The following is a 15605-nucleotide window of genomic DNA, read 5'->3' on the forward strand; positions in this document are numbered from 1 at the left end:
ATGTTTTGTTATATTTGTAATTTATTCATATATACTTAAGACTTAATACTCCTATTTCCCATTGTATGATTTATTGTCTCTTTTACACGGCTCTCTGGAAGAGCATTTTCATGAAAGGGGTTCGGAGCTGTGGGAGGGGGATGTGTGACCGACTTGGGACACGAAGGATAAGACAGTTATTAGCTACTGTATAAACTGATTAATGGAGGACCTGGAGTCGGTCACACGTCCCCCTCCCACAGCTCCTCCATACTGTACTACTATAATCGAAATATGTTAGTACAAGGGAGCTGTAACATTGTAACAAATGCCTTACGAGGTATGAGATGTGTTTAAATAAATAAATAAAGATGATGATGATGATGATGATGACGACGATGCGGTGCTCTTTGGTTGTCTTCCTTGAGCATGTTGACTACATATGTCCTGTGTGTTAAATTTAATTATAAGTGGTTCCTATCTTAACTGACTCTGCAGTCAGTTTACTTGAGCTGAGCACTTGAGCTGAACTCTCTTCAAGATATATCTTGATTGTGGCTATCCAAGGGACAGCTGACTGGATTATGATCCGGCTGGAAGGCCCTTGTGAATGCAGTCACATACATTGAGCCAGATGCTTAACATAGCGTAATCAGACATGTTCAAAAAAATTTAACCTTCCAGGCTATGTTATCATCACGAGTCAGCTGTATGGGAGTGTAACTTATTGCACGGACATACTTAAAGGTTTTATGTAGTATAAAAGAAAATTGTCAATAGATTGCTTTGTGAAAGTGAGGTAATTTTAGTTGACACACAGGTATTAAAACCCTTAAAATGGTTTGTTTTGCTCTCTCTTATTGTTCAAAGGGTTATGACACTGTGTAATCGAAAACGGCTTGAAGAGTTATGAGTCGATAAGAGCATAGTCATAATCGAAAGGAGGTATTAAGGTCACTAAATCGACTTTCGTAGTTTTGGAAGAAATCATATGAATATGCTGTTACATGTGTAAGTTTTGACGAGGGCATAAGAGTTTTTTTTATGATAACCTGTGAGGCAATGCACAACCTAGGAGAGTTAATCGCATTTTAACGCATGTCTCCTCTTCCTGTGAGGAACAGTTTTCTTCATTGCTAAGGTTGTTAGAATATTAAAATGTTTTTATTTGTTCCTGTAGGTTCAGCGAAAAGAGGTTGAATCCCATCTTCAGTGTGCCACGAGACTTCATTTTGACTTGGCCTGTGTAAAACTTAGTTACACCCAAGTGGAGTTAGAAAATTCACAAGAAGTCGTACGTAAACTTGACGAGAAGGTCCATACACTTGAAAATATGTTCAGGGGATTTAATGGAAAGTTAGATACTTTTCAAACTCAGCTGAACAAGGAACAGGTAAACCAATCCAAGCGTTGCATATGCGTTACATGAGAAATCCACTCCAGCAAACTTTGCTCTACTTTCTCACTTATTAAATATATCTTAACTTACTTCTTAATTAGAGCGAGTTTCAATGTATTGTCGTAAACCTAAAAGCAACTAATTACTCTAGCCAATCACAACAGACGTACACAACGCAATGAACCAATCAGATTTCGAACAAAGTACATGTTACTGGCGCGAAGTGCAGGATTCAAACGCGTGCGATCAACACGCGATTGGCTTCGGTTGGCTTCCCATTGGTTGACAAAATGGCGCGAACCAATCACAGAGCGCAGTAAAGCAAAACCAAAGCAAACGCGAAATTCCTTTTAATAGTCAAATGAAAACCGGTATCATTAAATATCTAGATAGATACGTTAGATATAGATAGATAGATACGTTTATTAAGACACTACATGGCAGTATAAACTGAATTGCGTAGAGAAAAAAAATTACAGACTATTTACAAATGTATATACTAAAAATCAATAATCAAAATAGTTTCACTAGTTTAGCGAGAGCCTATGCGAGTTGCGCTCCTTTCATAATGAATGACTCGGCAAAACGCTTGGTCTTGGCAACCAATTAAGTAATTACTAACATTAGCAGCCACATCATAAAACACCACATCGTTACTCATTATTCTATTTTTTTTTTTTAGGTTAAACGAAGAGAAGAGTTTGGAGAGCTTGAGGCGAGATTAAATGCTACTAAAAATACGTGGAAGATTAGCAACTTCAGTAAAGTCTTGAGAAAAGCCAAAGCTGGAGAAAAAACCGATATATACAGTGCTCCATTTTACGATTATGGATACAAATTTCAATTGAAATCGACGCCAAATGGCCAAGGCACAGAAAAAAATACTCATTTCTCGATATTTTTTAGCATAATGAAAAGCGACTACGATGCTATGTTACCGTGGCCTTTCCATAAGAAAGTAACTATTACGCTGATCGATCAACAACAAGAAGAAAAAGACAAAATGAACATTGTTGAGTCATTAATAACTGGTCCAGAATTTAAGAACTTCGCCAGGCCTGAGGCAGATAGTAACATTGCTCGGGGCTTCCCTGCATTTGTGTCACACACTGAATTGAGGACCAGGCGCTACGTGGTGGATGACACTATTTTTATCCAAGTTCGAATCGACCCACCACAATAGTTTTAATGGCAATTAAAAAACACCCGAGCAAAACAGATTCCTGGATTGTTTAGCGATTGTTGATGTAATAATTGATTATGCGATGTCAGTGTGGTAAATCTGTGTTTTATAATGCGATCCCTAACTGTGCTTTTTTTTTCTGATTCCAAAACGTCGAGTATTGATTGGGCTTGAGTGACCTGCATCTGCTTAGATAGGGAAGAGTTGCTCACAATTACCTGTATTTTGTATTGTTATTTGTAATGTGTGTAGTATAGTAATAAAAAATTAAATGAAATGAAAAATTACATCATTTGAAGAACATCCTTACAGCACCTTAATCCTAGCTCTTTGAGAATAGATATAAATTTTTTCGTCCAATAGGATGTTTCTAATAGAATGATATTCCTATTTCGATTCGTTTAAAAAAAGAACAACCAAAAAATTATCTAGAAGAGCACTTGAGAGCAGTATTAATTTGGTTACTGACTGTTTTAATCACTGCTTCACCGGCATTCGTAACATCCAGTCACATAGTGTTTCATCGTTTCCTGTCTTGTATCATGTTTTCATTTTTATCTTAGGAAAAAAATGTAATCTTATTGAAAACGGCATATAATTAGTACAACTATATTGTGCCTTCTCCATTTCTTTCGTTATTGTAAGCCACAAACTGTTGTATTTTAACGCGAAGTAGAGAAGAAAAAAAAAGCGGCGTATATTTTGGGGTAAATGTTGGTCCGAGGTGTGGCTGAACACGTAAAATGTTTTCCCAGCAGTTGGAAATGAAAATTTTTAACCCCCCTTCATTTTTTGTGTGGAGGTAGGTTACTTGGAGGGATGAAGAAAAACAGCCATATTTGGATCGGCAGGCGCGCCGTTGCCATGGAAACCGCAGTTGATCACGTCGGCCTGAGGTCTATGTTTTGACCAAAAAATCCACTCTCAAATAGTAAAAATAAACGAGTCTGGTTCTCGAGTGCATGAGAACCAATTCAAATGAAATTCATGCAGATGGTAGAGGCACTCTCCCAGTTTATAAAAATTGCCGTTAGAGTATTTTGGGTTCTGCAATCAAGAAGACAATGTTCGCATTACTATGTTGCCTGTCAGCCATTTGGACAAGCAGGAAAAACAAGCACAACCATATTCGTTATTTCTCCGAAAGTACTCTTTCCACATAAACCAAATTAGCAGCAGAGCTTACATATATATTGAAGTTTATAAATATTATAAAATCTATTTGGGGAAAATTATATTCTGGCCATGGCTATTGAAGACATCCGAGGCAAGTTGCAAAAATTGCAAAATTGGAAATGTTGAGGTCGCCAGTATTTGGGCTCAAACAGGCTTTAGATAGAGAATATCAGCTTCAGAGGTTTTTTTATTCATCTTATCTGTTATCTACATTTGATTGATTAGGTTTTGGCCAACGAATCAATCTCGTACCCAGAGTCCTCAGGCTTTTTGGTCAGCGGGGCGGCGCCAGGAGAGACTCTGGGATAATGGAATTTCTTATCCCAGAAAACGTGGGATTCCGGTCTTTGTGCGCATGCTTAAGATTAAAGCGGAAGTCAAATGCCCCAAAATGGCAGCCGCGTTACTGTTATTGGGCCGGAAGGTTTTATCGGGCCTTGAAGGTGTTCGAGAAAGCCAAAATTGATTCTACACGCGATCAAAAGGAACTGGATTTTTTCCCGTAAGATTTTTTTTCATGTAAGAGCGAGCGAAAGGTGGACTTAATTCGACGACAAGTAACATATTTCTTTATTACTGTTTATGCTTACAAATAAAAAGGAACCATCACTTCTCCTCTCACAGAACTGAGCAGCTGACTGTGTATTAAATTTATGTTCAAATTACCTTCTCCCTTTCCCTTAACAGTTTATTTCCAAATGGGATTCAATGAACACATACATGTTACCATTTGAAAATAATTTAAATCATAATATTTACTGTTGTAAATTAAGTTTTTTTTCGTCTCAAAATTTTTAAATTTTATTAGACTGAATTGTGTACACGCTTTTCTTAAAGTGAATTTAAGAATGTCATATGTGTTCGAATGCAAGCAACATCAGCATATTTAATACATGCCATGAATTCAAGAGCAGCTGTGAATTTTTTTTTTCTGAATAAACATTCCTTTTGCCTAGCTTTTGGCAAAACTGATAGAGAGTGCTCACATCTTGCATGCTTCTAGTGCTGTAGAGTTGCTCCCAGGTATACTAATAATATATCTAGAAATAAAATGAAGTAGTATAACAGAGATTGGATAATTGAGCCAACAGGCTTTGAAAATAAGGATAGTGAGTTGTGTTGAGGGTTAATTAGTTAGCTATTCTGCCTAACCACAGAGTAATAATTGTATATGAGAACTGTATGGAGCGTGGTAATCATGCCACCTCTCATCAGTAAATTGGTTATAATGCGATTGTGGAGAGACTGTTGATATCCTCACTATATGGTACTTCATTTAGTCAGCCAATTTCTATACCATGCATATAATCTCCTTAGTCTGTTCTTGTATACATGTAACCAAGGTAAAATAATTTAAAACTATCTTCTGTGAGTTCTCTAATAAATTTGGGTGCAGTGTAGGAGGCACAGAGAAGGGGTCAATAGATTGGGAAAATTGGGTTTATATTAAATTGACATAAATTTTTGTGGGGCCTGACTTCATCTGGTCGTGGAGTGTACACTTTAACCAAGAGCTGAGTCAGATAGCTCAGATACTGACACACATTACCTAATGTATTCTGATTGATTAGGGCACATTACTGGTAAATTGATTATTTCTGAATGATTTGCCATTTCTTTTGAGTCGGCTCGATGGTGATGTGATTAGGTATCACACATTTAATTGACTTCAGGCAAGGCAAGTATTATACTCAACCAACACTCTGCAGCTGAATAGTATAATATAATCTCTTCTCTGATCTTGCAGCTCTTGCTTTGACGACAGATAATTACTATTGTCAAACTCCCCAATATCCTGAATGATTGGCACAGTGTTGTGAGACCTTTACTGAACTGTGTAAATTATACAGCGCTTGTGGGAATTTGTGGTCCCTTGACAATAATGTTAGCTAAGAACTAAAACTGAAAATTGTCAAACGTGACTCTTAGTTCAAGCCTTTCCTGGGCTCTGATTGTCTATTAGGCCACAATCTAAGTCATCCAGCATATTGCATAATGTTTGTGGAATTGGACCAAGCTTAGTGAGCTGCATTGATCAAAGGTCCAGAACAATAGAAATACACATTCAGAATAATAATAATTTCAAAATCATACAAATTTCTCATACCATCAGTTACAAAACTGTATCTAAAGATGTTTCAAATTTCTTTTAAGCTTGTTAACAGAATAAACAATAAGGCTAGTGATGTTTCTTTAACCCATAAGATATATTGAATACTAATTTATTTATTTATTTATTTATTTTTCTTTTTTTTTTGGGGGGGGGGGGGGTCTAACAAGCGTTGACTGGTTGACTGTAAAACTTTATGTTTCATCTATAATCACTCTATAATTAACAGTTTTGAAAACAAATTATACTTAAAAATTCTATATACTTGATGAGATAATGGTTACACATAATTTTATTAGTTACCCCCAACAGGGAAGGGGAAGGAAGCAATGGACCCATTGGAATCCTTGGAATGTTCAACATATATATTTTATAGACTTGTCATTCTTTAGTAAATATTGAATGTAGTTTTTTTTTGCAAGCTAGTATTGTAGTGTCTGAAAGTTTTTTCTTTTGTTTGATTATCAGTGCAAAATAACAATAAACGATATGATTCACTAAGAAGTATAATTTTTATGCTAAAACCTGCTGGCTACCACAAATTTCTTGCTAATATTTACTAGCAATAATAATTACATGAATGAATATTACCTGAAGAAATGATAGAAGGGGTTGTTTTCACCAAATTATTCAGTAAAATCCATCCACTGCCAAAGTAATTATTATGTTAGTAAATTTGCCAATAAATTACAAGTAGAGTGTTTGATAAGGATATATATTATGATGAAAGTGGTCACGTAATTCTGCACAAGGCTGTGCAATCATTATCTACAGGTCATATGCCACACAAACTTGGGGTACTTGGCTGCCATGTTTATGTACAACAGGTACACTTGCAGTAGAATGAAATCGAGCAGGGGCCTTCTCCTGTATCTCCTCAATAATAGCGTCCCAATTGAACCCGTCAGGGGAAGACTTGGCGTTCTTCCTTATAACATATAGCACAGAAAGTCACACCACCGCTCATCTATTTTTTTTTAACAACAAATGGTACTTTAGACATGATTTCACACTTTGCAACAGCCGTAATTGCTTTGACCTCTCAACAGGAATATTTGTCTGCAAGGGAACCCACAGTTTTCTTGTCTCATAATTCGTTAATGGAGTATTTGCATGTTTTTTCAGATGAAGGGAAAAATAATATTTTAAAAAGGTTAGATTATTTTTACTTACATATTTTAAGGTACAGCACATTAACAGAGTACAGTTAAACTATCTTTACCTTCAAATTTTTGCCATCTTTATTTTAAACTCAGTGTACATTATTTGTTGAGTTATATAAAAACTCCAAGCAATATATTATGTTATAACTTTTGTATATTTTAAGATTGAGGAGGCTTAAGCCTCATATTGATTTCTTTTGTTGAGCCTCCTGACTCCACTACTTGAGTTGTTTTCTTTTCATTGTTTGTCTGTGTACATGTGGGAAATAAATAAATGCAAAGATTTTAAGGTACTTCTGCATTTCGAAGTCCAGCTTCAGGCTTCAGTATTATCTACACCTGTTTTTTGACTTGTCAAGTTGGGTGGCTCTTCACTGTCACAGTGTGTTGACTTTCTTGCAGAGAAGATGGTAGTAAGTAACAAACAACAAGTCCGCTTTATTCTCAACTGCCCCTATACTGTAAAAGTAATCTTTAAATCTGTATGTACTATTACATTTGAGATTAAACTTTCATCTGAAGGTAACTTAACACCACGGTCCTTTATACTTTTTAGGACAAATAACTAATTGTTCTTATTTTGCATGGAATATGGAAAAAACAGTTAGAACAAAATCTGCCAAAATTCTCAAAACAAAATCTCAAAATTTAAGAAAAATGTTCAACACACCATTACCTCCGCCTCAAAGGGGCAATTTTTTCTGAATTATTTTTCTTTGGCAAGCTGGCCATGCCGGCCGTGACTGACAAAAGTGAAACCTTTGCTCTCGAGTGCGGTGTTTGATCATCGTAGAGATGTCTTCAGCGTTTCCCTTGTGGCGAAACCGAAAGGGAATTAATCGAAACGGCAACCTGAGATGGACTCCACTCCACACCAGATCAGTCATCTCCAAATTTTTATCCACGACAAGGTTTATAGATGTTGAAGAACTTCTCTATTTTTCCATGATAACCTTCACTAGTAAATAACATGTTCGAAATATTAAGTATGTTGACGACACCAATGTCCTCTCTAATACGTTTAATGTTTCCATACTTGCGAACGGCTTCACCAATTCGTTCTCCTACCGCTTTTTCTCCCAAACTGACTGAGATAATGATATTTTCCGAAAACAATTTTTTGCAACAACGACAGTAATCACTTTAAACTGCTCGCATTTGGCCGTGTCATTTTACCGTCGTATGACAGTAGTGGCAAACGTCCTACGATAAAACGGCTAATGTTTAGTCGGCTAGAAATTGTTTCACTGACATAATACAAAACCCGTCTTTGAATTGGAGTCCTTCTTATTTTTGGTATGAAAAAAATAACATAAATAACCGTGACACACACATAAAAATTACAAAACAGCGAGTTTGACATTTCAAATCTCCCTCCAAAACAAGGAAGTTTCCGGTCTGGTTAACTTCCGCAAATGACCAACGGACTTCCTGTCCGTCTCCCATTGTTATGCAGACGACCAATCGAAAAAATTAAATTTTTCCATTATCCCAGAGTCTCTCCTGGCGCCGCCCCGCTGACCAAAAAGCCTGAGGACTCTGGGTACGAGATTGCCAACGAATTTGATGAAATATAAATTAAAACAAAGCCTACCTTGCAACTTTTGGGAATTTCTTCAGGATGCTTTTGTCGTATAGTATGGGTCTCTCCTCAGTTCGCTCGCTCCATTTTCTTGACCAAATCTTGCACAGACTCCAGCGGAAAGGGCAAATCTAACTGGCTAGCCTCGCCGGACATCTACTTTTAGACCAAAGATGATGATGCATTAACCCGAATAAAGAACAGTCGAACAGGTCAAACACAGTCGTGTGTTGAGTATCGAAATAATTCATCAATACAATCCATCCAGGAAGTTAAATAGATGCATCAAGATCACAGCTGAGCAAATGCATGTCTGCAACGATTCTGAATAAAGTCTTTGGCTAAATCAATCCGTACATTCCGTGGTGCATGGTTGAGAAGCGAAGAAATCGTTGTTTACGACCTGTTTACGACCAAACGTATGTAGACCGGAAATGCAAGCAGCAAAACTGCTGACCGGATGTACTTTTAAATGCGATAAACGCGCTTTTTGTTTGTTTGTTTTTGTAGCTTCAGCTAAAGCGACATTGTCGCAATGGCATTATCTCTTCTTTAGATATTTTTGGTACAATACATCATTGATAGAGGGATAAAAGGACGACTTTTGATCCGCTTTTATGACTGTTTTACAGTGGTGAATAAAGAGGACAAAATAAAAGTGCTTTACTAATCGTTTTACGCAACCACATAAGCCGCCCATGTTTCCTGGGTTTGTTGTTGTTGTTGTTTTTTAATTCATTGCTTATTGGATGTTAAGGATGGCCTGCATGTAAGATACATCGCTGATCTGGGGCATTAGCGTACACATTAGAAGATACGAAGTTGGAATTTTTGACCCACCTCTCCTCCAGAAATAAATAAGTCCTCTCCAAGCCGATAAATTTTCACATTCAGTACCTAATAGCTGCCCAAATTTTAGCATTCTTTCGGCTTGTTTATTTATTTATTTATTTTTTGCTGTTGTTTTTTGGTGGGGGGTAGGGGTGACCGGAAGTAAATTTGTGCCGTCGATCAAAGACATTTTAAGGGAAATTTGCATATCGTCGTGCGAAGGAAAATATCCTGGTCGGGACAATGGAAAGTTGTTCACTTTCAAATCCCAAAAGGGACGTTTGTGAGTGCAGTGGAAACAATATAAAACTCAGTGAATGTCGAAGGGATATTTCCAGGCACGTGCAAGCCTACGGACTTAGTATAAACCATGATGAAATCAGCGACAAAATGGATCTTATTCTTTGCCGTGCAGGTAAATAAATGTAACATTTCACGTGCGAATTTTTCTTTTTCTTGTCACGAATAGTTTATCATAACTGAATTTGTAATTGCATTTTCACAGTCTAAAAAAGCAATCTTTTTTTTTGGAGGGGGGGGGGGGGGTGCGGCTATTATGATCATGCGTTCAATTTTCACCCAAGCTTCAGTTCAGCTTCATTTCCTTTGTTTTTGTTTTCATTCGGTTATTCCGTTTTCTCCTTTTTTTGTTTTGGCTTTCTTCACCATTTCCATTGTGAAACAACCCCATTACAAGAGGATATCATTACACTTACATCCGGTGTTACATCCCATTACATTGCGTTACATCCGGTCAGCAGTCGTGCTTCTCGGACTTCCGGCCTATGCGTTCAGTTTATTCACCATTCTTGGCTTGTCGACTATCGCAATATCGATATCTGACTCGATTTTAGCTAAAGAAGTTACTTTGGATTGTTCAAAGGCATGCATTTGCTTTGTACATTGATCTCGATACATTTACTTTACTTCCTGGTTGGATAATATCGATGAATTTAGGTGTTCGACGGCAGAAATCGCAAGTATCACGACCATGTTTTGGACCTTGTCAACTATTCTTTGTCAAGTGTATGCGGGCTACTTGTATCATCTTCTCTGGTCTGAAACACGGCAAACTGGATATTCGATGGGAGTAACTGTTAGTCTGCGCTAGATCTGGTCAAAAAACGGAGCATGCGAAGGAGAGACACTGGAGAGAACCACGCGACGAAAGCATCCTGAAGAAATTCCCAAAACCTTCAAGGTAGGTTTTGTATTTATTTATATTTCATCAAATTTGTTGGCCAAAACCTAATTTACTAAGTGTAGGTAGCAGACAAGATGATAAAAGATACTTTTGAAGCTGATTTTCTCTCTCTAAAGCCTGTTTGAGCCAAATACTAGAGCTCTCAAAATTACCAATTTTGCAATTTTTTGCAATTTCTCCCAGGTGTCTTCAGCACCCATGGCCAGAATATAGTTTTCCCCAAATTGATTTTGTGATATTTAGAAACGTCAATATCTGCGTAATCTCTGCTGCTAATTTGATTTATGTGGAAAGAGTACTTTCAGAGAAATTAGGAATGTGGTTGTGCTTGTTTTTCCTGCTTGTCTAAATGGCTGACAGGGAACACAGTAGCACGAGCATTTTCTTCTTGTTTATAAAACCCAAATTATTGTAACGGCAAATTTTATAAACTGAAAGAGTGGTTCTACCATCTGTATGAATTTCATTTGAATTGGTTCACATCTACCCGAGAACCAGACTCGTTTACTTTTACTTTTTGAGAATGGAACTTTTGCTCAAAACATGGTCCCAAGGCCGACGTCATCTAGTGCAGTTACCATGGCAACGATACATCTGCCGATCCAAATATGGTTGTTTTTGTTTTTCCCTTAAGGTAACCTACCTCTACACAAAAATTGAAGGGGGGTTAAAATTTTTCATTTCCAACTTTGCTTCACTTTCCTGGAGAATTGCCCTTAAAGTATGTTAGCCCTAGGTTACGAACCAGGGAACAAAAACTATCGGCGAAAATACAACCGGTCCTTGTTAATCAACTTTTGACAAATTTGTTTGAATACAAGAATGGTTATTCTCGATCACAGAAACTAAAATCGTCACCTATGTGTTTTTTTCAATTCTTTTCCTGGCTGCTATCAGTGAACCTATTAATTATTAACGTGAAATATATAAAAAACCAGATTTAAGAGCGGCTGCCTGTAAGAATCGAGAACTGCATTTCAGCGACCACTTGGTCGAATTTCTGATATTTCGTCTGAAGATACCCTTGTATTAACTATTTTCGAAAATCATATTTTAAAGTTTCAAGGTATTTTATTTTTTGAGAAAATTGCAAGAGTTTGAAATGCGGCCTAGGTGCGGTCACGGGCCGATGAAAACCGCGAAAATTTAGGTCAAAGGACGAAGTCCCGTTCACGGTGTAAAATAACCCAATGAACTTGAAACTTTACACAAACCTAGACCAACCATCTCGCAAGAGAATTAATACAATAAAAATACCAAACTCGCTGGCTGCTTTCTAAAGCATGCAGATTTGTGTACGCTACTCAAAATGACCTTGAAACTAATGCTTATTTTCATTGAAATAAAAGTGTTTCTGGTATGTCATTTTCTCTAAATTAAATCTCATATATCGGAAGACGAAGAAAAGAACTTTATTTGTACCAAGTTTCAAGCTCTGATTCAAACTCTTTCCCACTCAAGGAAGATCGAATATGCGTGCGATACTTGCGGCTCGCAATTCACGTCACGAATTATGAGATCAGAACCGATTCACAAACACTTGACATCTGGAGCCCGTGAATGTTTCCAAACATCACATATTGGGCCCTAAAACTAATCAGACGGACTGAAGACAGCCATTCAATGTTTTTCGATCCGAGATTTCTTTCCTACTCTGCTCTAAAATAATATAGTTATTCCGGTCAATTAGCCTACGAAACATGTGCAACAAATTTGCATACCATTTCGATGTCGCAGGAAAAAGTAGTGCAAATCATACTTTACAGCTCCTTTATCTTCTTAAATGAAGTAGTCGATCAGTAAACTGGAGAAAAGCGTGTGACTTTGTTCCTGTCGTGTTGTTTTGAGTGTTCGTGTTTAGCAGCGACGGCTCAATTCAATAAGCCAGTGTGACACTGATCAACTGTAACTCGATATTCCCTTCGGTGATGTGGGTAACGCGCACGTGATCCTGGCCAGGCATTTCGGTATGGAATCCTGCGCGTACAAGCTAGGGCGCTTTTAAGAACTGTAAATAGTGAAAAGTACTGCTTGTGGGCCAAGCTACGACTACCCTAGTGATGAAAACCTTGTCAAGCTATAAGACTGTACAACAGATGCGAGAGCCCATCTTGCCAGCTTTGATTTTTTTTTTCGCGAAAAAAATTCAAGTATTATGTCTGGGTCAATTCCAAAAGCGATCATTCACCCCCGGGCAAACCCCCGGGCATTTGACTTTTTTAAAAATGCCTGATCAAATTCCCCGCTATATGGGCCGATTTCTAGGTCAAATGCCCCACTGGTTGTGGCTGAAAAGTCATCGTGTTGATTTTTTTTTTTATTCGCTAGCTCTATTTATATAAAAATCAACGAAATTGATACATTCATAATCATGAGAGGACGCAGTGGAAGTCTACTGTAAGTACGACGTCACGCAGAGAATTAATCTTTGTGGTTCCTTGAGGCGTCTGTAATCTCATTTAATATGACAGAGAATGAACGGCTCATGTTATTCTCACTTCTTTCTTTGCGATCTGGACAGTGTATCGTAACTCGATACAAAATTACCGCATTACTCCTCAAGACGAGATAAATTCGAATTAAATAAGTCTGTGGCCTGCCAGTGCTTATGTACGTACCGTCTAATGAGAGGTACCAAGCAATTGTTGATCATACCGATCAAAAAATATGTATATACCTTTAATTATATAAAAGGGACGCGTCGGCAAAATACCAAGATTGTATGACGCTTTGCTTGGCCACGTACTTTGTTTTGTAATGAATCAACAAGATCGATTTGCGCGAATTTTGCTGCAGTTGTATGGTGAAAAAAATATTAGCCTGAATTTAGTACGATGCATCCTGTGCACAAAGCTCAGAAACTAATCGCCATCCTTTTTGACGTACCGGGCCTTTAGATCTACTAGTTGTACATTCGCTTCCGGAACACAACATTCCCAGCTAATGTTTCTATTGTTTTGCGATAAGCCGCTGGCTTTTCAAATTTGGATAATAACTATCACTGTGTGGAATGAAATGCGATCGCGTAATTATATTACGGCACTGTTTAGCGGGAACGAGAAGGAAGCGCGCCCTTCCGAAATTGTGATCGATCATGCCACGAAAGTCGCGTGGAAGTTCATTAGAGAAAAAAAAAAAGGAAGATGCGCAAAGCAAGAAATAAAAGGAAGCGATTGCTAAGAGCCGCTAATGAAAGCGAAGCCGGACAGATGCGAAGACAAAACCTGAGAGACGTATTCTTCTGCTTTGGAATTGGCGCGTGTTAATTATGCGAAATGGTAGGCATTGAAACAAAGGAAATACAAGGGACAGAACCAAGGTAAGTCTCGTTTAGTCAAGAAGACGTAAGTTATCACAGAAGAGCATTTGCCTAGACAACCACAATTTTGAATATTCACGCTTAACATAAACACGACCAACATGATCTTGCCTTGTGCATCATCCGGGTTATTGTTCCGGGGAAAGGCGCCATAACATTCATAGTGTAGCAGAGCGGCCCTTAAAATTTATACTCCTGAACTTACAATGAAATGGAACAATCCATACTCACTTTCAGAGCAGGGGGCACGACAAATTCACTTTGTGCTCGAAATGTCCAAATTGTAGATGTATTTTCGCACCAGACAAAACCATAATGAGGGGACTATATAAAACACTTTTATCAGTGAGGTCAGTATTTTACAAAAAAGCAATAAAAAACACGCAACTATATAGCTGGTGAAGTAATGAAGGAAGTGACTATGAAGCAAACTCGTAAAAATATTTAAATGCAAAATAAAAAAATGCACAGCCAATGTCGTGGTTGATATCGGTGTCACGGTCTCGTGTAACAAAACAAATAACGCTAATACAGCAACTCAGCCTTTAATTTTTTATCCATCAGAACGGCGGGTGTCCCACCTGAAACGGTCTGATGTAACGTAAAAAACGCTAATACAGCAATTCAGCCTTTAATTTTTTATCCATCAGAACGGCGGGTGTCCCACCTGATACGGTCTGATGTAACGTAAAAAACGCTAATACAGCAATTCAGCCTTTAATTTTTTATCCATCAGAACGGCGGGTGTCCCACCTGATACGGTCTGATGTAATGTAAGAAAAGCTAATACAGCAACTCAGCCTTTAATTTTTTATCCATCAGAACGGCGGGTGACCCACCTGACACGGTCTGGTGTAACGTAAAAAAACGTTAATACAGAAACACAGCCTTTAATTTTACATGGTATGATGTGACAATGCAGTCACCAGTGTAGCCAGGCATCGGTCAATTGATATCGATCACAATGGTGGATACCCCCCCCCCCCCCTTACATACACGCTCTAAAATAAAATGAAGTAATTTATTTCCACAAGACTGAAGGTTGTTTCTCCTCGTATAGTTTACTATAGCATCGTTAATATGATGGAACAAGACAGAGGTATGCATATACATGTACATATCTCACAACTCCTGTCGCGCGTGACTTGAAGTGCGCTTTGTCTCGCGTTTTGCGCTCGCCCGCGAGACACACACGAAAAATAACGCTTGTTCTGCGGGGCCAGTCTGGCGTTTCTTCTATGGAAAAGTGCGTGTGCATTTTGCTTTCGTCTAAAAGTTAACTTTTTTTCCGGTGCAATGTCGTACTCAATTTTCGGGTTCTTTTAGCCTCTTCGAAAAATCGCGAGACAATTAGTGTATCTGGTATCGCAGATAATTTATAAGTGAGTAGAGACAACTAGTCACAACATTAACAGGACCGCTCGCCAAATGCCATGGGATCTGATAATTTTGTCCACATAAGAGTCCCTTACCCGGCTCAACTTTTTTCTAACAAATATGATAATACTTTAAAGAAAATTTAAACTAATAGAGAGCAACTGTTTACTATGGTAGTGCCATGAATATGGATGTTCTTCAAGATTCGCCATAATTAATGCATTTGTCATTGTACTGTGTTGACAATAACACTCGTGCGATCACTTTTTTCAGGATTTCACT

At 37.8% G+C, this 15605-nt stretch overlaps 1 protein-coding gene across 1 annotated transcript in view; it reads left to right on the forward strand.

Annotated features, from left to right (window-relative positions):
• LOC146452968 (TNF receptor-associated factor 4-like) overlaps nt 1–3245 on the forward strand; it is a 50210-nt gene extending 46965 nt beyond the window's left edge. Inside the window, exons 7-8 of the mRNA XM_085097179.1 lie at nt 1160–1372; nt 2061–3245. Coding sequence (XP_084953305.1) covers nt 1160–1372; nt 2061–2561 — 714 coding nt within the window. The 3' untranslated portion in view covers nt 2562–3245. The remainder of the gene's footprint in view (nt 1–1159; nt 1373–2060) is intronic.
• Nucleotides 3246–15605: the final 12360 nt, after the last annotated feature.

The sequence above is a fragment of the Pavona decussata genome, unplaced genomic scaffold (genome assembly GCF_977016875.1).
Source record: "Pavona decussata unplaced genomic scaffold, jaPavDecu1.1 SCAFFOLD_358, whole genome shotgun sequence".
NCBI lineage: Eukaryota > Metazoa > Cnidaria > Anthozoa > Scleractinia > Agariciidae > Pavona > Pavona decussata.